Below are 25,468 nucleotides of genomic sequence, written 5' to 3' on the forward strand. Positions count from 1 at the left end.
GGTTCTATCATTAAGAGTCCTGTGTTGCGGCTAGGGTTGTGGCTCAGCAGCAGAGCGTGCGCCTAGCATGTGCGAGGCACCATTGAATTACTTATGCCCAGTTAATATTCCATGGTTGACTGTGGCTCTATGAACAGCAGAGGCAGTGCAGGCGCAGGTGTTTTTAGGTTCCAGGAGCCAGTGGCTTGGTCAACCTTGCTCCTGTAGCTTACGAAGAGGGAGGAGTGTGTTGTCTGGCTACACTGCTTGTCCTCTGCCATTTTTCTCCATGTTTCTAAAGCATAATATTTACAAATTTAATACCAGTGAGGATGTCTAGTATAGTTTACTATAATTGGCATTTCTGTGGTTTTAAGATGTACCCCCCCACACACTAGTGTGTCTATTGTCTTTCTTCTTAATGGTTTATAAAATCATGTGGAGCTTAGATGGAATGGCAGAGTCCCTTGTTTGGTCATTTCTAAGATTCAGGGTTGGGTCACTTGTGAAGCTCTCAATGACAGACACTTGGCCAGAGAAAGCCCGTTTTTATCAGCAAAGTGAATCAGAGCTTGGCATTTTCTTTGTGAATAATTGTTTTATCCACATTAAAATTTAAGGGTGAAAAAGATTTTTAAACAATTCAGTTACAAATTCCATTTTATTAACTTTTTCTGTCAAACTGTTCATTTCAAATCTTTGCTTTTAGAGAATATATGAATGTGGGAGGGGGAGGAGGGACCCCTCTAGGCAAGCTGCCTGGGAAACAGAATGGCATTTCAACTCAAAGTTCACAACATACAAAGAATTTATTTATGTAATACAGACCTTTTCTCAAATATTTTTCACAGATTCCATACAGTAACCTACTAGAAAAGTAGAATTATACAACACCAAAATAACATTATTTCTTAGTACAAATAGCTAATCAAAAGGAAGGTAGAGAGTTTAATAACAAAGAGAAGGTAGGACGGTGTTGCTTAAGACAGCAGCTGGTGGCCTCTGCACTCAGACCCCAGTGGCCCTGCTCTCCACAGGGACACAGGCAGGCCTCTTGAGCTTTGGTACTTGCATTTACTTTCAAAGAAAAACAAAGGCTGTGAGCCCAAGAGCATCTCCATCACTTCATTTTGTTGTGCTATGAGGACAACAGGTCAGGAAAAAACAGTAAATATTTCACACTTGCTATAACTTAGATCCTTTGTTTACCACACAATAAAACACAACAGCCTCCCCCACACCATAATTTTCTAGACTAAAACATGCTTGAAGAATAATATTATAGAAATAATTCATTGAGATGTTTTAAATTACATTTACCATAATTTAAACATTACTATTTAAATCCCAGAAATTTCAGCACTGAAGAAGCACAATTGTTTGGAAAAATTCAGGACCAAAAGTACACCATAAAATCCACCCATCCCATTATTATAACCTGTTTCCCTGTTGCTAAAATCATATTTCTCAAGATTACAGGTAAATGGGAAACGTTTTTTTCATAATATAGCTAGAATAAGTGGGCTTATTTGTTCCACTGTGCATTTCCATAATTGGTGAAAATAGACTTCTCATTATGACTAAAAATATAGATTTTTTTTAAAACTACAGAACCCAGCAGTCAGTTTTCTGCTTTGCTGTTCCCCCCCCAAAAAGTCAAGCAAAGTCTACAAAAATAGCAATTAACTTTAAAAAATATTTTGCTTGTTCAAGCAAATTTAAGTTACATTCAGATGTGATAGCTATTTCTTAGAGAATGATGCTCAGGGTCTCTCCATTGCTCAGGCTGGTGGCAGCCGAGTGCCGTCACCATCAGTAGCGGGTTTGGTATTCATGATGCCACCGGTTAAAGTCGTTGTAAAACAGCACGATGCTTCCTGAAGCCATGCCAGAAATGATGCACCTGGGAGAAACACAGAAAACAGGGTTTGCACACCGATGCTTCCTGGGGCTTGTGGCCAAAGACTTGCCTTCCCCAAGCCCATTAGGCCTAGGGCAGCAGTCAGACTGCGACCCAGTGTCAACTGTGGTGTTTTCTTGATGCCTGAAAGAAGGATCTGGGGTGTTGAGAGCCACAGCCCAAGAGGCCCCAGCAAACTTCCAGCTGCCGGCTGATGATTGGCTCACAGCGGCCCCAGCAACATCTAGCTGATTGGCTCCTCTGCAGTGATGCTCATTGGGCTGTTTCCCTGCCCTTTCAGACCACTGAGCTGCTCATTGGGGGACTTTTTTGGCTCCGCCCACGTGACCCAGCCAATCAGCCTCAAGAGCAGGAGGATTGTGGGAGAGAGAGGCTTGTGGGAAGCCGGTGGTGGCGGTGGTGGCAGTTGGGGCTCTGAGGATTTTTCCTGAGAGGCTGTTTTGTTTGGCGTGTGTGGTTCTAAAAATAAAGTTAGTTTCTTTTGACAAGTGGCTCCTGATTGTGCCCAGCCAGACTGCGGCACTGGGGAAACTCGGGGTGCTGCCTGGTTTTTCATGGACAGGGCAAGTACAGCCAGGTGTGCAGAATGAGTCACTACAGCCTGAGTCAATGCCACCATTCCTGCGGGAGGCTGGCCTGTAGGATGAACCTATCCCTTTATACAGGCATCCGAACCATAAGAAAAAACTGAAGGAGCAGGTGGCACACACCAAGTGACAAATGTCATCTCTGCCAGGACAAAAAATGACACGGAATGAGTGCTGACCACTGGGTGTGGCTCAGTGGCAGAGCGCTTGCTGGGCTGGGCTGGGCTCTCCCCTGCAGAGGAATCCTCTGGGTCATCATGTGCTGGGTATGGGCCTGGTCCTCATAACAGTGACTGCCACTGTCCCTGGGCAGGGATGATGGAGAGCAGTAAGGGAGCAGTCAGGGACCTTCCCTGTGGCTGCTCCAGGGCAGAGAATATCAAAGTGGCAAAAGTAAGTCTTCCTATATCAGTTATTAGTGTAAAAAGATTAACTGTCCAGTCAGAAGGTCGAGACTAGCAGAATGGATAGAAAGCATGATACGACATGCCACCTACAGGACACTCACTTGGACACAAATATGTTGAAAGTGAAAGAATGGAAAGAGATATTCCATACAAACGGTAACAGAAGAGCTTCAACAGTATCTGAAGTGGTTATACTAACATGAGACAAAATGGGTTTTAAGTAGAAAACTGAGACACTTATTGATAAAAGGGTCAATTCATCCAGAAAAACAGAATAAAACATATGCATTAAACATCTGAGCCCAAAGAGGTGGAACAGACACCATCAGAGCTGAAGGGAGAACTAGTTCTACAGCAATAGGTCAGACACTGCAGTCGCCTACTTTCAATGAAGAGCGGAGCAACCAGAGCAAATAAGAGTCCCTACAGTCTCAAAGGTAAGCCACATACTGGGCCTTCAAACCAGTCTCAATGATTTAGAAAGACTGAAATTATACAAAGTATCTCTTCTGATGGTAACAGAATGAAACCAGGAATCAATAATAGAAGGAAAACTCACAAATACGTGAAAATTAAACCCCGGGTCAAAGAAGCAGTCATAAGGAGATCAGAAAATGACAATACACAACATCGAAATTTACAGGATGCAGCCAAAGTGCCAAGATGAAGTTCACAGCTGCAGACGTGTCCTCTAACCCTTGAATCGATGACGTTAGGTTGTTAGGTTGCACCTGGCAGCTCACACCCATAATCACAGTGACTCAGAAGGCTAAGGCAGTGCAAGTTCAAGTCCAGCCTCAGCAACTTAGCAAGACCTTCTCTCAAAAAAAAAAAAAAAGAACAGGAGATGTAGCTCAGTGATGTGCCCCTGGGTTCAATCCCCACTGTCAAAAATAAACTAAGAAACTGAGCCCAAGGCTAGGAGAAGGAATGAAATAATAAGGGCAGAGAAAATAGAATACAACAGAAAATCAAAACAAATTGACAGAGGAAAAATAACTCAGAAAGTAGGGATGTTACTACCAGTTTAACATGAATAACAAAGTCATAAGATTATTAGGAACAGTTGGATCCCAGCAAATTAGACATCCTAGAGAAAACGGACACATTCTTGGAACAATATACCCAAACTGAATCACCACAAAAGAGAGAACCGGAATAGACTTAAAACTAACAAGATTGACTCAGTAATCAAAAACCTCCCACTAGGGCTGGCTAGGGGCTGTGGCTGTGGCTCAGTGGCAGAGCGCTTGCCTAGCATGTGTGAGGCACTGGGTTGGACCCTCAGCACCACATGAAAGTAAATAAAGGAGGCCTCAGAGGGCCCCTTGCCTTAACAAAACAAAATCTCCCGATAAAGGAAAGCCCTGGGCAATATGGCTTCATGGTGAATTCTACCAAAAACTTAAAGAAGGGTTAACACTAGTCCTTTTCAAACTTTTCCAAAACATTCAATAGGAGGGACCCCTACTAACTCATGCAATGAGTCCAGCATCTCCCTAATACCAAAGTCAGAAAAAGACACCACAGACGAGGTCCTTATGAATATGGATGCTAAGTACTAGCAAACATATTAAGGGTTATACACCATGACAAAGTGATAGTCATACCTGGAATGTAAGGTGGTTCAATATGCAAAAATCAACACAATACACCACATTAACAGAATGAGCCAAAAAATCCACATGATCATCTGGGCTAATACTGAAAAACCCTTTAACAAAATTCAACATCTTTTCATTATTAAAAACACTCACCAGGAATCAAAGGAAATTTCCTCAAATGACAGAGCATTTATGAAAAATCCATAGCTAACATCATAGTAATGAAATTAAGTTTTTCCTCTATGATCAGAATATGCCCATTTTTACCATGTGTATTCAACATAGCACTGGAAGTCTTACACAGTAATTAGGCAAGAAAGAGAAAAGGAATCTACATTGGAAAGAAGTAAAAATTATCTCTGTCACAGATGACAGGTAAGAAATCCAAGATTCCACATTAACAAAACACAACAAAAAAACCTTGATAGAGCTAATAAATAAATTCAGCAAATTTGAAGGTTTATAATACACAAAAAAATTGGTTGTATTTTTATATACTAACAATGAATAAAAGAGAAATTAAAAACAATCCCATTTATAAAAACATCAAAAAGAATGAATTACTTGGGAATAAATTTAAGGAAACAAAATACTTGTATACCAAAAACTATGAAATGTTGCTGACAGAAATAAGAGAGAAATGAGTGGAAACAAACCCCATGTTGAATCCATCCCATGGGCTAGACAACCTAATATTGTTAAGATGTCGATACTACCCAAATAAATCTCTAGATTTACAGTAATCCCTACCAAAATGATTTTTTTTCCAGAACTAGAAAACCCATCCAAAAATTTATCAGGAATCTCAAGGGACCCCCAACTAGCCAAAACAATTTTGGGAAAGAAGAAAAAAGTGGGAGGTGTCACATCTTCTAGCTTTTATACTTACTACAAAGATACAGTAATTGGAACTGTCATACTGGCATAAAGACAGACACAGGGACTAGCAGGATGGAACAGAAGCTTAAAAATAAAGCCCACATATATGGGGTTCAATAACTTGATGGGTGCCAAGACCATTCAGTGGGGAAAGGACAATCCTCCACATGCAGAACAATGAAGTTGGATCCTCACCTAGAACTAGAAACCTCGTGGGGGATGCTTTGTGACCTTGGATTCTGCAATGATTTCTGAGATATGACACCAAAAGCACAGGCACAACAGAAAAGATATTTTGGACTCTGAAAATTAGACATGTGCATCTAAAGACACTGAAGACAGTGAAAAGACAACACTAATCACGAGGGAGCTGTAGAGCCACAAGGGAGATCCCTCCACACCCCACACCCACTGGACAGTCGTCATAGAAACAGAACACGATGAGCACTGGCGAGGACCGAGAAATCAGATGCCCATGTGCACTAGTGGGATTGGAAACCAGTGTGGGAGCTTCTCAGAAAGGTAAACATTATTACCATATGATCTAGCAATTCCACACCTGGTATTTACCCAAATGAACTGTGAAAAAATCTTAAACAGGTATCTATGCTAATGTGAAAGCATATTATTCACAATAGACAAAAGGTGGAAATAACCCAACTGCCCATCAAATGCATAAACAACATCGTATATCCATCCAGCAGAACATCAGGCTAGGAAGGAATGGGATTCTGATACATACCATAACATAGCCCTGAAAACATGCTAAGTGAGATAAGCCAGACACAAAAGGAATATTGTTTGGTTACACTGTCAGGAGGTATCCAGAAGAGGCAAATTCCTAGAGACTGAAAGTAGAATGGAGGTGAGCTGCAGAGAGGCAGTCATTGTTTAATTGTTTGGACTGATGAAAAAGTTCTGTAAATGACAGTGCTGGTCACACAACATTGTGAATGCACTTAATGCCACAAAAATCATACACTAAGAAAACAGCCTATGTTGCCACAATTTTAAAAATCAGGAAATATCTGTATAATACAACTTTAGATACCAGCTAAAAATTATCCTCCTGTAGGGCATGGTGGTGCATACCTGTAATCCCAGCAACTTGGGAAGCTGAGGCAGGAGGACTATAAGTTCAAAGCCAGCCTCAGCAATTCAGTGAGGCCCTGAATAACTAGCGAAATAAAAATACATAAAAAGGGCTGGGATGTGGCTCAGTGATTAAGCACCCCTGTGTTCAATCCTCAGTACCAAAAAAATAAAAATAAATTATCCTCCCAATTTACTTGGGATATTAAAGCACATAAATCAAGTCTCTCTTGGGCTGGGGATGTGGCTCAAGCGGTAGCACGCTCGCCTGGCATGCGTGCGGCCCAGGTTCGATCCTCAGCACCACATACAAACAAAGATGTTGTGTCCGCCAAAAACTAAAAAATAAATATTAAAAAAGTTCTCTCTCTCTCTTTAAAAAAATAAATAAATAAATCAAGTCTCTCAGTAGAATCCCCAGGGGCAGAGACAAAGCATTTTATGTTATACATGTTTACAACTCTTAAAATTTTGCTTATAAAAAAAGGTGCTTTAAAGAAACATAAGAGGCTTTCCAGCAATGTAACTGGAGCCTTTGCTACTTAAATCCTGTTTCTTGAAAACTCAACATCTGTCTATGAATAGCAAGGCCATCAGAAAATAAATCACACTTAAAAATGTTCTTAGATCCCTGATACTGGGGAGGCTGAGGCAGGAGGCAATTTACAACACCAAAGAGACCTGGGGATGTGTATCAGTGGTAGGAGTGCTTGCCTATCAAGTGCAAGGCCTTAGGTTTGTTCCCTAGTAGTGCAAAAGATCCTTGGAAATGATATTGGCTTTGGCTGTTTTGACTGCACAGGTGACGCTGCCACTCACCTAATCCATCAGCTCATTTAAAGAAAGTCCCTCTGAGTTTTTAATATTACTGTTATTAGACTGTTTCCATTGTTACCTCTGGTCATGAGACAGTGCCATGGCCCGGATTCCAGCATCGCAGCCTGGGTAGGCAAAGAGTTGCTTGAGGTCAGACACCTGCCAGACCATGACCACACCGTTGTCTCCTCCTGTGAGCAGGTACTGCCCGTCCCGGCTCAGCTGGATGGCCTGTGAGAGACAGCAACATTCAGTAGAGATGGGGTTGTGGGAAAAGGGCCTGGTGTATGTGAGGCCGGCGCTCACTGCCAGCTACTGCCGTGAGGGCAGGGCGTGGGGAAAGACTGATCCTTAGAGAGTCTTAGGAAATGAGTTGTAGAAGGCCTACTATTTTTCAAAATGCAAGTGGACAAGGTTAGGCAATGCTGGAGGTTCATTTTCATTCCTTACAGTTTTGTTTTGATGACTCGTTCATGGAACTCGGTTCCATGAATGCTGCCTGAACGGCCAACCGTGGCGGGGAGCATTTCTTCAGCAGTACTGTGACGCATCAGCCCATCTTGTGCCAAGGTGGCAGTCAGGGCCAGCCTACCCTGTGGCCCCAGTAAGGCTGGTGCCTTTCCTTCCATGGCACTAGGTGGGGCAAAGCAAGCAGCCAACAGCTTAAGCGCCTTCTCCAGGCCTGCTGGATTTTGACAGCAGCTGTAGAAACCAACAGCTGCTTGGATGGTCAAAGCCCAGGCCTGCACTGCAGCCGGCCTCATGGCCAGCTCCTCACGGCCAGCTCCTCACAGCCAGCTCCTGTGGTCCGGCCGCCCCACCCTGCATGCACAGCACACAGGCGGAGTCTGCCCTTTGATCCTTTGAAAAGGGCGTCCACAGATGAAAGCTTTTGGGTCCAGTGCAAACCCATGCCAGCTTCCTGTTTTTGTATGACTGTTTCTACATTTTTTAATGGTTGAAAAATAATTTCTCATGACACATGAATATTAGATGAATTCCAAATCTGAATATCCATAAATAGGTTTTATCAGAACCCAGCCATGCCATTTGTCCCTGGCTACTTACACAGGTAGTTGCATCAGAGACTGAGGGGTCCTCAAAGCCTAAAATATGCACTGTCACTTTACAGAAAAGAGTGCCTGCTCCTGATAGAAAAGGCTCCTCTCAGCTTCAGCTGCCAGGTCTATTACCCCTGCCTCTCCCCTGGTCACCTTCCCACTTGGCATTCCATCCCTACAAATCTCCTTCCTGTGGCGGGGAGGCCTCCAATTTCTCTCAGTCCCTGCTAATACCTGCAATCATCTGTCCACCTGGGCACAGTGAATGTGGGGACAGATTATGAAGGCAGCCAGGTAAAAACAAAATCTAACTTCAGAAAACTATACTTACTCTGTTTCGGAATTTTAGGATAATTGCCTAAGTCTTTAATCTACCCTCTGAGAAATTTTAAAATTGTATGAAAGGGATGTTTTATACCCATTCAATTCACATTTGCATACATGCCAATTTTTAGTAGCCTCTTAAATATAGCTTATTAAATACACAAAAAGACATCTAAGAAATAAAAATCCAAATGTGGAAGACAGTTACATACAAGATATATTCTCAGCCAGCTGCTGTGGCGCGTGTCTGTGATCCCAGCGACTTGGGAGGCTGAGGCAGGAGGATCACTGGTTCAAGGCCAGCTTCAGCAACTTAGTGAGACCTTGTCTCAAAAAATAAAAAGGATTGAGGGAGTAGCTTAGTGGTAAAGCACCCCTGGGACAAAACAAAAAACAAACCCCCCAAAAAACTCAAAGCTTTTCAATGAAATATAATTCAATATGAGCAAAAATCCTATTTCCTCTGTTCATTTCACAAATGGCAATCTCCAGTGATACCTGGGAACTACAGTGAAGACTAGGACAAATAGTTATTTGCCACACTTATAAAATTCAGCTGATGAAAATGTGTTGACCTTATGGTTGGGGTTTATTTGAATTATATACTTGAGGATTTTTACTGGATAAATGCTATATTAAAACTGTTAATCTTTAATTCTTTGTTCTAGTTAAGAATCTCTAATACTAATTCTGTCTAAAAGGAAAAAAAAATCCAGGATTTTGAGGAGTATACATTCATCAGCACTCAAAACATGTTAATGGCCAGGGGGAAGCATGTCCTGCCCCTCCATCATGAGGGGCCTGTCCATGTCCTCCGGCTGTGAGGGCCATCGTAGCATGTACTGAGCTGCACTGTGTTCTACCAAACCTTCCTTTATGTGGTTCTTGATTCCAACCCAGCTCAGGATCCAGTGAGTTGTGACTCCAGAGACCTGTTAACCTCGTCCTCTGGGTCCTGAGTGATTTGGATGGCCCTGCCTGCACTGGTTTTTAAGGAGGCAACAGCAGGCCACTGTGGTCAGTGGAGACCGACTGACTAAATCAGCCCCAAGGAAAAAAATCACTGAGCTCCTAGGAGTGAGAAGGTGTTTATTGGTTGTGGTGGACTAGCTGTGCTGTCGGACAGGCTGGCCTGCTTCAATCCAATTGACTCATGAAGACATCCACACATTGTCTAGGTGCTGTATTATAATAATGCTATTTACCAAAATGCCACTGAGCAATCTGCCACCTGAAGTAAAATAGGTGTGAAGCCTTGATCCGCACAGAGGTTCCCAGGCTGCCTGGCTGCCTGCAGCGTTCTTGGTATTTCAAAGAAACTCAATTTCTGGTCTGGCTGGTGACTGATTTGCTTCCTGCTCTCCATTCCTTGAATAGGCTCAGCCTGCAGGGTGAAGCTGGAGATCCTTGCTCTGTGATGTCTCTGTTCGGGACTGTGGTTTCCTTCCTCCCTCCCCAGGTGGCTAGCTGCGTGTCTCTGAATGTCTCTGCGGCCAGCAGTGCTCACGTTAGGGAGCGCACCATAATCACACGGTTGCCACCTGCAAGTTAGTGAGTATGACAGAGTGCAGGAGTGCTGGGGAAAAGGCGTGGACTCTTAAAGCCTAAAATCCAGCGGGAAACATTACTGAGGGAGGAATGGGGGCTGCAGGGCAGGGAGAGGGTGAGTGCCAACAGCCTGCAGGATGCCTCCCGCTGCTGCCTGAGGAACTTGCCGAGCCGCTGGTCTCGCTGCAGTGCCAGGGGACGGTTTCAGCCAGCCAGGGATTTCAATTATTTACAGATTTATTAGTGCAGCTGACAAAGTAATCACAGCTCAAAGTGACAGATTATCAACATTATTATTGTAAAGAAAAGAGGAAAGGAAAATCCTCTGATGTGTACTTGGTTTAAATGAAGTATTATGGGAAAGAAGGGAAAAATAAAGCAGAGGGCGGGGAGCTGTGTGCTGGCTTCCACGTCGGGGCCGGCGGAAAACTCAACAGCCAGCAAGGAGACTCAAGGAAGCCTCGATCCCAGCACACAGAGCCCCCAGGGACCCTTGGTAGGGATTTTGTTCCTGAGAGCTTCCTGAGCCTAGTGTTCACCTGGGAGAAAAGGGTGAGCAGACGAGACGGGGAAACTGGGAGGACTTGTGTCATCTCAGCTGCCCAGAGTCAGGCTGTGCACTGAGGAAAATGTCCAGAGCCAGCCCAGGCCCACACGCAGAGGGCAGAGGCATGGGGGCCCTGCTATTGCCCCAACATGTCCTGGGTCCTCTTTGTACAATCACATGCACATCTACCCAGATGATAGGTCTCCCACGGCTTCACTTTCCCTCTGCCTGCACCAAGAAGCTTTGGTGACAACGGAAGCACCTTGACAAAGTAGCTCCCAAAGGACCAGCCTCTTTTCCTCAGCCTCTAGCACTCTGGAGCCCTGGACTTAAAACAAAGCCCAACCGGAGGGTCCACTCAGGGGAACGCCTGCCTGCCTCGCTTCATAATCCGCAGCTCAACTCCCTCAGCTTGACGGGCTGCGCCTGCTGTCCGGGAAGAAGTCGAGTCTGACCCTAGTGCTAACCCGAGGCCCTGTAGGGTAATCTGGTCTGTTCAGCTTTTATACTTGAGAAACAGGAAACTTCCTTAGATAAAAGCACTGCAGTGCCATCAAAAGTCACAGGGATGGCTTCCCAGGCCCTTGAGAAAACCCCTGCTGCTGAGGGCCTCCTCTGCTTCCCGGCCTGGCACAGCCCCGCAGCTGGGGCCTGCTGTGCTCTGCGCCTGTCCAAGTGCTACCTCCCGTGTCCCTACTCATGTAGAAAAGAGGCCAAGACAACTCAAAAAGATTTCTGCAGCCACCCCTGGGCCCCTCATTTGCCACACCGAGGTAAAGATGGGGAATGCAGAAAAGCCTGCGGAGCTCACCCTGATGTGATCATCCGTTTCCACAGTGGCCTGGAGCTTCCCATTCACACTGAAGGTGCAGAAGCAGCCGTTTTCATAGAAGATGACACAGTGACCCTCTCGTGAAGCCTGGATGAGTTTTGGTTTCAGGCAGTTTTCCGGACCCTCTAAGGTCCTTAACAAGTCTCCATTCATGGAATGTATGAGACATGGTCCTTCTGAGAAAGAGGAGACACAAAGGCAAATACATAATCAAGTCAGAAGGCTTGGGTGTAGCTCAGGGGTAAGGCGCTTGCCTGACGGGTGCAAGGTCCTAGGCTCCAGCCTCTGCACTGTGAAAAGAAAAGTGTGATTTGAATCTTGAGCACAGTTCAACCAGGATAATGGTGTTACATGACAGCTGTAGAAAGCTTTTTTAAAAACTATATATCATCTTATGTGCAAGTTATTTTGCTAACTCTCCCCTTCATGTCTGCCTTCCATTGGGAGAGGAGAGAAGCTAAGCCATGTACATTCAAACTCGCTTTTCCTCAAGAGACAGGAAGTTACTTTATAAAATCCATTATGCCAAGAGGTGAAATTAACTGGAGGCATTCAGAAAGGAATGGGACAATTATTAACAGACTCAAGGAAGGTTGAGAAGCAGGCAGACAGGGTTGTTGTCAGGCATACTGACTTCTCCCGGCACCTCTCAGGGGCCACAGTCCCACACTGTGTTCTATGCAGAGAGAGCGCAGTAGGGTGGCTGCTGAAGACTTAAGCCACCTTCTTGCCCACTGCCACTGAACTGAAAGGGAGACGGTGGTGATCTCTCATGCCCCAAATTCACATGGGCCATCTCCTGCCACCTCATGACAACTAAATCTACTTCTATGATATCCCCAAAGCAAGCAGCAGCATTCAACACTGCCAAACCCCTAGGGTGACCACCAGGCTGGGATGCCTGTGGAGGGTGGGAAGAGGCTGAGCAGCTCACATCTATCTCAGCTTTTCTGTTTCTACTGAAAACCTGTGACATACAGAGTGAAGAAATAGACAACAAAAATTCTTTATGTGGTGATGAAGTTCCCAGAGATCCCTAAGTCAGGCTTCCCCTGAGGGGTAGCCAGGGTATGTACCCTCCAATCTCCTAGCTAAATGAATGGAATTACTGCCTGCTCCCCACACAGCTCCTGAAAGCATGCCTTTTGCAAATATGGCTCTCAGGCTGTTCTCGGCCGTTCAGAGAGTGTATAAGTTTTTGTGCTCTCAGGCAATGGCTTTCTCAACAGGACCCCTAATGCTCAGGAAATAATGCCAAGAGTTAATAAACGGAACAGCATTGAATTAAAAAGCTTTTGCACAGCAAAGGAAACAATTAGGAAATTGAAGAGAACCCACAGAATGGGAGAAATCTTTGCTAGCTATTTTTCTGACAGAGGATTAATATCTAGAATATGTAAAGAACTCAACTTTTACACCCAAAATTCAAATAATCCAATTAATAAGTGGGCAAATGAATTAAACAGACACTTTTCAAAAGAAGAAATACAAATGGCCAACAAATACATGAAAAAATGTTCAACATCATTAGCAATTAAAGAACTGCAAATCAAAACTACACCGAGATTTCATCTCATACCGTCAGAATGGCAGTCACCAAGAACACAAGTAATAATAAATGCTGGAGAGAATGTAGAGAAAAAGGAACACTTTTACACTGCAGGTGGAACTGTAAATTAATACAAATCAGTAATGGAAGCTCCTTGAAAGACTGGGCTGTAGAAAGCCTTTTTAAAAAAACCACATATCATCTTACATGTAAGTTATTTTGCTAACTCTCCCCTTCATGTCTGCCTTCCATTACGAGAGGAGGAATATGACCAGCTATACCACTTCTTGGTATTTACTTTGAAGAATTAAAGCCATCTTACTACAGTGATACATGCATACCCATGTTTAGAGCAACACAATTCACAATAGCCAAACTATGGAACCAGCCTGGGTGTTCATCAACGGATGGATGGATAAAGAAATGTGGTATATAAAGTGAAAGAAGTCATGAAACCTCAGAGGTTCAGGGGTCCTATGTTTTCTCTTATATGTGAAGCTAGAGAGGAAAACAAAGGTGGAGGTGGATCTCCTAAAAATCAAAGGGAGATCAGTAGAGGAAAGGGACCTAGGGGAGAAGTCCTAAGAGAGAATATTGGTCAAATTATATTGTTCTATTGTGTGCATGTATGAATGTGTAACAAAAAATCCCATCAGTATGTACAATTATAATGTACCAATTTAAAATGTGGGAAAAAAGATTTTGTGGTCTTCAACATAAATTCAGACAGGCAGTCTTTGCTTTTGTCCAGTTCCAGCATGTATGAATTTCAGTTATTATTCCCTGAACAACACTACCCCCATCCCCAACAACACAGTTCGGCTTTCAGTTATCACAGCAGCTGAATAAAGTGGACTCTTTGAGGCTGGCTTTTCAGGCCACAAACCACTATGTAAACATCAGTTGTGCATCATGACAAATGACCAGTCACATCACTTTCAAAGCACAGAGGTGACTGGTCTACTGCACATCTGGGATGCAGTTCATGCTTAGACAGCAAACACAGTAGTTGTGTTGCCTCCTTGATTCCCAGAAATAAACTTGTAAGACCTTTTATAAACATGGACAACACAAAAGGGTATTGGCCACCACAGATGAAACTTCAACAGAGAAATAAAAAGAAAAAAGCTGAGAGTGGAATCCAAATTGAGTATAAATGGAATTAGAGAATGAAGGGCAGGTTGTGGACAAGGAGGTGACACTGTAGTCATGCAGCTAGGAAATGAGGGAAGGGAGTTTATTGATACAAATTAGGAAAGTGCTTGTAACATGATGATGTAGCTGGGTTTGGTAGCATAGAACTGTAATCCCAGCAGCTCGAGAGGTTGAGGCAGGAGGATCATTAGTTCAGAGCCAGCCTCTACAATTTATCAAGGCCCTGAGCAACTCAGTGAGACCCTGCCTCTAAATAAAATATAAAAGAGGGCTGGGGGGGGCTGGGGATGTGGCTCAAGCGGTAGCGTGCTCGCCTGGCATGCGTGCGGCCCAGGTTCGATCCTCAGCACCACATACAAACAAAGATGTTGTGTCCGCCAAAAAATAAAAAATTAAAATTAAAATTCTCTCTCTCTCTCTCTTTAAAAAAAAAAAAAAGAGGGCTGGGGATGTGGTTCAGTGGTTAATTACCCCTGGGTTCAATTCCTGGTACCCAAACAAAAAACAACAACAACAACAACAAAACAAACAAACAAACAAACAACAAAAAAAAAACTGATGGTGTCCCAGAAGTGATACCAGTAAAACATCCCATCCAAGACCTAGAGGATAGTTCATGACATTGAAAGCACAAAAAATGCTGGAAGATGGTCCAAACTTAGAAAGGAGTATGATTTTGTGGTCTATGGCATAGAAAAGATGGATGTGGAGCAGGCAGTGAGGATTGCTCACACCACCCTCAAGTTTTTTATAAAGAATTAAAATATTTTAAATCTCAAGGTTTCTAATATTTAAATTGCAATGTACTAAGTCAAGGTGTGTTTTAATATTTTTTATGTCCTTACATGAGTACATATGCACGTGCATACACACATATAATAAAAGAGATTTTTAACATTTTAACAAAAATTTTGTAAGTCATGGAACAATCACAACATTTCCCACTATCAAGTCCAAGTCCATTTTGCAAAATGGTTTCAATTTGCATTTTCAGTATTAGAGTCCCACGCTTATGTGCAAAGTGAGGGTGGTCTTAAGAGCTGTGTTTTACATGGATCATGTACAGTCCAAGACCCATGTTAACTCAGCATGTGTAAAATTATTTGGTACAAGAAGGGGCAGGGGAAATCCAGTAGTCACAGAATTCCTGCTGTCAGTATTATCTCACTTCACTGCTTTGACCAACTAAATTTTTTAAACACAACCCTTTGAATACTTAATATGAACTTGTCAGCTAGAATAAGTATAGTCCAGAACACAGATAAGGTGGCTCAAATACTTTAGGCTGCCCACCAGGTAAGCCTAGAAGACATGGGATACAAGAGTACTTTTTTGTGCCCTCAGACTTCAGTTCAGAGCAGAAACACAGAGATGGATCAGCTATCAAATGGACACAGCTCTGTTCCTGGTTAGAGCCCAATTTGTTGTGTGTACTTTGGAGAAGCTCAATATCTCTGGCCTAAACTGATGACACAGCTGCCAGCCAAACTTCCAGTCAGACCAGCGTAAGTGTCTCCACTTTCCTTGGTGACAGTTTGGCCCCTGCTAGCCTGAGGTTGAATGTGAAGAGAGTCAGGAGTTTCCATTCAGGTTTGTAAAACACCTTAAACTCTTTAGAACAGTTCTGTGAAATGTAACTTCCTGCAGTAATAGGAAGGGCTGGGTCTGTGCTCAGGTGCACAGCAGCCGCCAGGCATGTGTGAACACTGAGCCCCCCCAATGAGGCTGCTGCCACCAAGGAACGGATTGTTTAGTTGCACTTAATTTTATCTAAATTTGAGTAGCTTTATGTGGCTAATGGCTATTATAACAGGCCAAAGATTTAGAGAAGAGGCTTCGTCTTTGCTAAGTGTTATCAGAAGACACGAAGGAATGCACTCATATGCAGGTTCCCAGCTTTACCTTGAGAGCCACTCAACACCAGGCCCAGCTCGGCACAGACGGCAGCACAGGTGATCTCACAATCATGGCCTGTCAGAATGGCCCGAGGGGTGGTAGTCTCACCTTCAGAAACAAACAGATAAAAAGGACAAGTCAATTCAAGTTCAAGCAGATTAAATAACTTGTTCCTAATTTCCATGATGCCTAAATCTTTAGAGTTTGAGAATTTGTCCAAAAACCCTATTTTAGGACTAGTTCTAAACTAAATGCTACAGTTCAAGGCCCACATGTTGCTTTTCAAGGAACCCTTAGGTGACCATCAAGCAACAGTGGTCACTAGCTCAGATGACAAAGCCTGAATTCTAAAATGCCTCAGATAGTCCTGTGTGGTGTGCAGGCCTGTGACCCCAGTGTCTCCGGAGGCTGAGACAGGAGGATTACCCAAAAAAAAGAGAAAACACTAGGGATGTGGGGGCAGTAGCTCAGTGGTAAAGTACCCCTGGGTTTAATTCCCACTAGCAAAAAAAAAAAGCCTCAGAGATGCCTTCCAAATGCAGACCAAATATAGACAAAAATATAGACACGAGTCCCTTAATTAGCATGGTTCATGGGTGGATGATTTAAAAAGTAGGGACTCTGACTCAGAGTACAATTCAAAGAAAGGCCTCCTTCTCTTCCTCTGTGGGTCACTGAAACCTATCAAAATAAGATGGTCTGATGTAGGATTAGGAATATCTCAAAGTGGTCCCTTTATAAATACCTGTTATTGCTACTAAACTTGTGTATTTTCTTGATAAATCAATATCACAGAGTGTATTTCTCCATGATTCATTCAAAGAATGGAGGCTGGGTAGCTAAACCTTCACACAGCATTCTGATAATGAATGAAAATTAGGGAAAAAAGGGTAGAGAAGGGGGTATAGTGAAAAAGTGTTTAAATAATGAGAGATGTTCCAAGATGTTTGCCTAAGTAGAAAGTACATCTCTGTCCAAAACTAAAAAGAAAACCCGAGGTGTGCAAGGGACACCAGCATGAACGGCCACAGCAGAGAAGGAGCACAACGGCTTGATTCCTGCTCAGTCACCAGGATAAACTGGATTCCATTTTCAGCCTGAGGAATACTATTTTAAGACTAAACTAGTCCCCTACTTTTAGTGTCTAAGGACAAAGACACAAAGAGCCTTTATAAACAAAACTACAGAGCAGGAGATCCTGTTAGCATTTGTAGATTCCTTGATCAGCCCTGGTTTTATAGTAATCCCAAAGGGGCAAATGTGCCCAGAAAGTAGGTCACTACCACAACTGTGGAACTCTAGACAAAAAACCCCTGTCATCCTAACCCCAGATAGCTGGCTATTCTTACAGTAGTCACCTTCTCTGAGGAGAGTCCTGGGAGGCCAGAGAAAACCCACCAGGAACCTACTGCACTTAGGAAGGTAAACGTTGCTGTCAAAAACCGAATCTAGCTTCAAAGCAGAGGTCCTTATCAGTGCATCAATTTCAGTTCTCTGAAATTTCAGGCAAAATAAGTGCACATGCCTATTTTTCTGGGGAGTGAGGGAGGAAATTAGGTTTCACTGAAGGCACAGAGATTCATGATCCAAAAGAGGTGAGTAGCCTCCACTATGAAGAAAGAAGACTAGTTCCTGTGTTTCAGCCACACATCACCAGGAGCCAGTGGTGACTTCATCTGAGTTACAATGTGTGCACTGGAGCACATAACACACAGCTGTGTCCCCCAGTGTCTTTCACAGCTTTGGTGACTGACTACAGGTGCTTCTGAAGGAGATTTAAGTCATATTAAACTGTGCACCACTCTGGCTGCGCTCAGGGAGGCCACTGCTGGAGCTGGCCTTCATGCTTACTGGTAAAGAGAGAGCCTGGCTGACAGATTAGAGACAGGGAGGAGGAACAGGGGCTTGCTTTCATTTCATTCCAGGTCCTAAAACTTCCCTGAAGAGGCATACCCACCTTAACTAGAAAGTTTACTTGACATTTCCCAAACTAAAAAGAATTTGTCAGAGAATAATTTTTTTTTTTCTTAAAAAGTCCACAAGTTTGGAATATTTTCAAAGGAAAGAAACAAATAATGCAAATTAATCTGAACTTCTTAACTTTCTGTTAACGATACTCTTTGTCATGAAACTTAGAAACAAATATGCTGTGTTTTTAAAAGTTAATACTTTAGCCCTAATTCCTGGGTTCCCCATTTCCCATGAAGTTATAAATTCCACAAAACAGCATTAATGTTATTTTTGAAATTACTGCCTAATTATATCTATTGGCAACTTTTTCATCAACAGTTAAAATCTTTACGATCTAAGGAATACATCGTTGGTGTGATTGATCCTTTGTTTTCCTACGTCCCCATTTTATGGTGTGGGGGGTGAGACTTGTGTTTTGACTTGAATTGTCTTGGAATTCCTCCGTGGAAACTGAAGGTTTGAAGGGAAACTGATGGCAAATGAAGGCAATCTACACATAAGCCAAAGTAAACAAAGGACAGATGGATCATGGCGAACCCCCCGGAGCGTCATGTAAGCACATCAATGCCTTTTGTTTTCCATATTTAAGAATATTTTCTCAGCAGCACAGTGGAAGGAAAAGATTGCTGTCAACTGCATTTCTTTCTTTAATGTGAAAGAGCTGAAATGCTGAGAGTTTCCTAGGACTGTAAAGTCAGTTTGGGAAGCCTTGGGATTAGCCCCAGAAAGTGGGTTAAGATGTAAGCATTCTTTTGTGTAAAGTCATAATTAAGATTTTTTATAAGTATGCGTTACTTACAGAATGCTAGTTTCCAAGAATTCAGACATACCAAATCATTTTTCACTTCACAAATACACAGAATGATTTCAAAACTGAAAAAAAAAAAAAAGATTCTTCTTTGCCTCAGGCCTGATTTCTAAATAAGGGACTGTTCAATGCTAGGACCTGGGCTTCAATGTTTGGCAAAATGTTTCCTAGTCCAGGAAGCAAGTTAGACAGTTCAGGAAATACAGGGCAAGAAGAGATAGAAACAGCAAATTAAAAGCATAAGGGTAGGCTTATGATCATTAGGTTCTTCTCAGGTAACTGGTTTTATAAACACTCGCTGGAGTTCCTGTAAAAATCACTGTGCTCCTCAACTTTCCTCATTTATAGGAAATGTACCCTCATGGCTTCTAGAAACCTACATTCTACTGTACAAGCAGGGACAATTTCCTTTAAGAAGAGGCACTTCTGGTCTTGCTTATGGCTGCTTATCTTCTCTTCAGATGGAACATTCTTTGCATTTTCCCTAGCATCCTCAAAAGTTACCCTAAGTCTGTTTTTAAAAAAAACCAAACCTGTTGGATTTTCATACCTTCCCATAAACCAAGAGCTTTAAATGTTAAATTTTCACTATAGAAAATATAAATTCTTGGACTGGGGCTGGGGTCAGTGGTGGAGCACTTGCCTAGCATGTGTGAGGCACTGGGTTCAATTTTCAGCACTGCATATAAGTAAGTAAATAAATAAATAAAAATAAAGGTCCATTGACAACTAAAAAATATTTTAAAAAATATAAATTCTTTGATATGGGATTAAAGCCAAACAGCTATAAACTGTTTAAATTCAACAGACATTTTGGGAATCATTTGGAATAAAATTACTAAGACGAGAGAAAGGGATAATTGGAGGCAGAACATAGGTTTTCTCTGTGGCTCGCAGAATCTACCTTTCTGTTTCTCTGTGGCTATACTGCTGTACGTCATCTTGGATCACAGAAGAGCCCATGTGGCGACATCCCACAGAAGGGAAGGGCAGAGCCCCTCTGTGCTCTTGTGGAAAGCCTAGACAGCACATCTCAGAACTGTGGGGCTCATTCTCGCTCGGCCCCTGGGGACTACTGCTGAGTGCGTATGCTAAATACCTGGCAGACATGCCATCAGCTCAAATAAGATGATTCTAGCCATGTATTACTTTCAAAACTCCAAAGCTCTCACCAATCTCTCCCTGAAGCTTCTAAACCAAATAAAGAGCAGGGGGGAAAGTCTTCTGACAAATATCAGGTTAATTCTTTTGATAAAAACTTGCAGTAGTTAATGGATACAAACAGTCTTTACCTTTGCTTCTGAGATAGTATGATTTAGCAAAAGCTAGATCATAAAGCAGAACAGATTCCCTTAAGAACCTTTTAAAGTCTTACTGCTTGAAAAATTGCCATGGCTTTCAATTTGCTGAGAGAAAAATTTATCTTGCTGCTAGTTTAAGAAGCTACAATTCAAACTCTTCTTAGAGAAAAATAAAAAGAGAAAGAGGACAGACCTTTAGGATTGCTTTGAAAAGCTGAGCAATTACTTCAAAGGAAAGAAGGTCTTTGTCCCCAGAGCAGGTTTATGACTACTGATGCAAATCCTAACCAAAGGCTGAAAAGGATACTCAGTGCATCTTTATGGATGGCCTTAGAGAAAGATGAACAAGTCAAATGAGATTAAACAGTCCCAATGCTGCCAAACACACAGGACACATCAGTTTTTACAGACGTGTTTTTCTCAGTACAGAATGCTGAATATCAGTATTAATTTCTTGATGCTATTTAACAATCCAACTTGCTATAAACAGCACAAGAGCTCTTTTAACATTTATCCTAGACCCATGTTTTAAAATATTAGCTGGACTATTTTAACACCACTGGGCACAGTAGCACCGGTTTTATTAAGTGTATTTCTTTGGTGCTGTTGTAACATGAAGCATGTTTCTCTACCTGAACCACTTAAAATTTTATACCTGAAAGAAGAGAAGGGAAACCAGTAATTGTTGTAGTATCCTGCTCATAAATATCCAATGTGGAAAATATTTCTGAAGGCCTATCTCCATTAAAGCAAAATGGGCATTCAGAATCCAGGTGAAAATAGACTGGACATATATTTCTGGTAAACATTTAATTACCTAAAAAAGTATTGGATAAAGTCCTTGCTATTTTTGGCATTATCTCCTCAATCTTGTGAAAATTAAGTCACTTTGAAATGCACAGTAAAGTTCTCAATAGTGACTTAAAATGTTATTAGCAGAGTAATTCCCTTGAATTCATCCACTATTTCTTCAATAGCATCTATTATGAAATGGGGTGGGTTCAACATTTTCCTACTCTAAGTTTTATACAAATGAAATTTTTTTCCAATTAATTCTTAGCTTAGATGATTTCTAGGCCATAAAGTAACATACCTTACTTGTTCACTCAATTACTCCATCTTTTACTTAATAACATATATTGAGTATGTATCATATATGACATACTTTAGTATAAGAATAAAATATGGTCTTTTACTTGAAAATGACTTATTGGTAAATGGTCATTGGTGGCTGGGGGGTGTCACTTAATAGTAGAGCACTTGCCTGGTATGTCTGAGGGCCTGGGTTCCATCCCCATCAATGTAAAAAAAAAAAAATCAAATGGTCATTGGGTTGGGTTTTGTTGATCTTGCTACAGACCTATAAATTATAATTATAAATTCCTAACTGTAAAGGTCAAAAACGCCATACTGAAGTCAAACTATTTTTTATATTTTTTTGTGCAAAAGCAATACTTAATGTTACTTAATAAAACCCTTAAATAAAAACATAAATAATTGTCTTCACTAGTAAAATCTAGTATTATCTGACCTTTTAGAAAGGTAAAACAAAATATCAAGCCTGGTTCTGCTAAAAAAATTTTCAATAGAGAACTCATTTTGAAGTTCATTAATTAAAAACTGATCATGAAGTTCTTAAGTGTTTATAGATTAAAACAAACAAAAAAAATATCAACATATTATACAAGATGTGCTGGTCACGTCTTCCAAGATGGATACTTCTCCTTTGCGTGTGCCCTCTGTTCCACTGTAATTAAAGTTTATTACTACAAAATGCTCATGTGAAAACTGAACACTAAGCTTTCTCATGTGGCTCACCATAATGGTAAATCAAGAAAGGAAATGGCTTTGCTGCATGGGAAATGGGGCTAGCTGTTAAATGTTTCTTAAACCTTTCCATTAACATCCTGGCTTTTCAATGGCAGTTATACTATGTTTTAATTATGCAAACAGAAATTATTTGAAATTGTTCTATTCATTACATCTTCACCAACCCTCTCCCCTCCCCTTCTCTCCCCTCCCTTACATTCATCATGGTCTTTTTGATGAAAATATGTTGATGTGATTAAATTTGCAGACTACAGACAACATGCCATAGCTGCAGTTAGGGTGTGACAGCCATTAGAAAATTTTGGTAGCCTTCTTTTGTAAATAATGTTAAAATTATTAATGTAAGACAAGTTAATATTCCCTATAATGTAGTCCTCATGGCACCCTGTGTGGTAACTACTGTTACTATCCCTTGTCTTATAGATAGGTACAGAGAAATCATAAATACAGGATTCCCTTCCACTCTGGTCCACAGAGTAGATCCTCCTATCAGAACCATGGGCACTTGCCCAAGGGAGTCACTTGTAGGTGATAAAAATCACCTATAAGTTCTTGGTTCAAAACATTTCTCCACTGTCTATGATACAAACCAAAGTTTATGACAATGGAATCACCCTCTAAAAGTACATTTAAAAACTAGTTTGTACCACCTGTAATCCCAGTTACTTGGGAGGCTGAGGAAGGAGGATTACAAGTTTGAGAACAGCCTGGGCTACTTAGCAAAACACTGTCTCAAAATAAAAAATAGAGATACAGCTTGGGGATATAGGTCTTGGAGGAGTACCTCTGGGTTTAATCCCCAGTATCAGAAAGAAAAAAAAGTGAGTTTGTACGAGCATGTGCCTAAAGTTGTATGTGTGATAATATTTTTTTAAAATACAAAATCCTAGGGGCTGGAGGTTTGTAGCTCAGTGATATAGTGCATACTTAGCAATGAGCAAGGCCGTGAGTTCAACCCCCAGTACCAAAAAGAAAAAAAAAAAAAACAAAAAAAAAAAGGAAAAATACCCACATTTTATCCTGACATCTACTACTATAAGAACTCAGTACATCAAAACTATCTTTTTATGTCCTTTGAAAATATTGAGAGCTTTAGTGATAGGACTGCATCAAGTTCTCCACTGCTGATGATCCGATTATTTCCAGTAAAAGCTGCAGTATCGTTTAGTGATGAAGAAAGGGCCTCTGGGGCTCTGCTCAGTGTTGAGAGCCCATGCTTAGCATGCCTGAGGCCCTGGGTTCCATCCCCAGCACCAAAAGCAAAAACAAACAAACCATAAAAGGGTTGGGGGTATTCCTCTGGCTGAGTTTGAATCCAGACTCTGGCACCTACAAGTGACTCCCTTGGGCAAGTGCCCATGGTTCTGGTAGGAAGAGCTACTCTGTGGACCAGAGTGGAAGGGAATCCTGTATTTATGATTTCTCTGTACCTATCTATAAGACAAGGGATAGTAACAGTAGTTACCACACAGGGTGCCATGAGGACTACATTATAGGGAAAGTGCTCATAATGGTGTCTAGCATGTCGTGAGCACCATTCAGTGTCACCTCACAGCAGCAGCAGCAGCAGCAGCAGAATGATGCTTTTTTTTTTCACGCTATTATAATAACTCCTTTCAATAGAAATGTAACTGTTGATCCTATGCTGCATAATGCCAATTAGAGATGATTCCCATTATTTTTATTTATTGTTAAGAGAATATACCTAAATTTCTAGAAATTATTTGATTTTCCCCATTCTTTCTTGTCTTAGACTTTCTAGTCTTCTCTGACAATTCATATAAATTCTGATGTAGCTACTAATGTCAAGTAGCCTAAAGGCTGAGAGGAGGGATTGAAGGCGTATTAAACAATTAGGTACATTTCCCCAAGTTAAAATATCTCTTTTATCTCTTGTTATCAAAGTAAGAAATGCTTATTATAAAACAATCAGATAATTTAGTAAATTATGAAGAAAAATTAAAAATTGCTTCCAAATTCCACTACATATAAATAAACACTGCTAATAATCATCTACCATTCCAGATTTTTATGTGCAAAAATATACACAGATTTGTGTGCACTTGTGTGCACATCATCTTATATATGTATTTGGATGATATTTTATATTTAGCAATATAAACAGCAGTCAGTATTACAGACGTATAATATCTTTGTTATGGCTGTATAGAACTTCATTATGTGGACATATCATACTCCTCTACCTAACTAATGTACTACTTTTTTCCTGCTTTCTTGAAATTTTTCATTTATTGATTTCCCCATAGCAGGGCTTGGTCTTTGGTTCTAACTTACCTACAGTTTCTAGAGCTGCATATGGGTGTCTAGTAACAAAAATATTATAAAATTCTACCTCCAAAAAAGATACAGATAGAAAATTAAGATGAAATCTTCTTCAGATTTGCTATAGAACATTGACTATAACTTTTATAAATATAAATTAAAATAAAAATTCTAAAATCTATTTATACTAAATACCCAAATCACTTAAAATTATTTGTAATGTCTTAACATTTTTAAGCTTCCTTTGTTAAAAATACATAAGTAAGGCACTCTGAAAAATATAAGAGGGATTTCACATTTTTAGCTATAAAAAACATGTAGACCTTATTCACCCCAAGGAAATAAAGCAATCTCTCTGTTATGGAAGGCTACAAAGAATAAAAGCTAAAAAGCTTGACAGTCATGTAGCCTTAAGCCACAAAAGGAGAAAGAAATATAAGGAAGTTTTTGCCCAACAGCACTTCAATTCTCAAACCTGAAATCTGACCAAACCCACCTGAATGCAAGAAAAATTAGTTTAAAAAAATTATCAGGCAAATGACACATGATGACATACTTAATGAGTTAATGGTAGTGTCAAAAACCAATGAAATGAATTTTTAAAAATTTGTTAACACTTAAACTTCTGTAAGCCAGATAGTAGGGACAGCATATGAAAACTGAGGTTAATTAGAAAAAAATATGGTAATTGCTACTTTGTAAAAGAAATCAGAGACACATGCCTATGAATTTCTTGTAAAACTATCTCTCTTTCGATACATTCTCTGGAATATTTAAAGTACAATGTGAGACATTTACACACAGAGCTGCCACACAGTTCCTCTAGTGAAATGAACTTTTCAGAAGGCAGTAAAGTCAGTCTAGTGTGTTGTTCAGCGATCTTAACGAAATGTGGCCCTAGTAGTGCTGTAATAATGTCACACTTGTGCATTCAGCCCACAGGTCCACGTACACACACACAGTTATGCCCTGCTCTAAAAGCAGAAGAATTCTACTCTTAGATTTAAAAATGAGGAGGGACACAAAACTCATAGTTTTGGGGTACCTTCAGCTTCTCAACTAAATGAAAGATGGCACC

At 41.2% G+C, this 25,468-nt stretch overlaps 1 protein-coding gene across 6 annotated transcripts in view; it reads right to left on the reverse strand.

Moving 5' to 3' along the window:
* Window positions 1-621: 621 nt before the first annotated feature.
* Window positions 622-25,468, reverse strand: part of Lrba (LPS responsive beige-like anchor protein) — a 607,623-nt gene continuing 582,776 nt past the window's right edge. For 5 of the 6 annotated variants that reach the window (XM_048813495.1, XM_048813494.1, XM_048813493.1 and 2 more), the window contains 4 exons: window positions 16,204-16,305; window positions 11,577-11,773; window positions 7,365-7,516; window positions 622-1,882 (listed from right to left, as the gene is read on the reverse strand). In XM_048813495.1, the coding sequence (XP_048669452.1) occupies window positions 1,792-1,882; window positions 7,365-7,516; window positions 11,577-11,773; window positions 16,204-16,305 (542 nt within the window). In that variant the 3' untranslated portion in view covers window positions 622-1,791. The remainder of the gene's footprint in view (window positions 1,883-7,364; window positions 7,517-11,576; window positions 11,774-16,203; window positions 16,306-25,468) is intronic. The other variant, XM_048813492.1, reaches the window with a different exon arrangement.

Source organism: Marmota marmota, unplaced genomic scaffold, assembly GCF_001458135.2.
Source record: "Marmota marmota marmota unplaced genomic scaffold, marMar, whole genome shotgun sequence".
Lineage (NCBI taxonomy): Eukaryota > Metazoa > Chordata > Mammalia > Rodentia > Sciuridae > Marmota > Marmota marmota.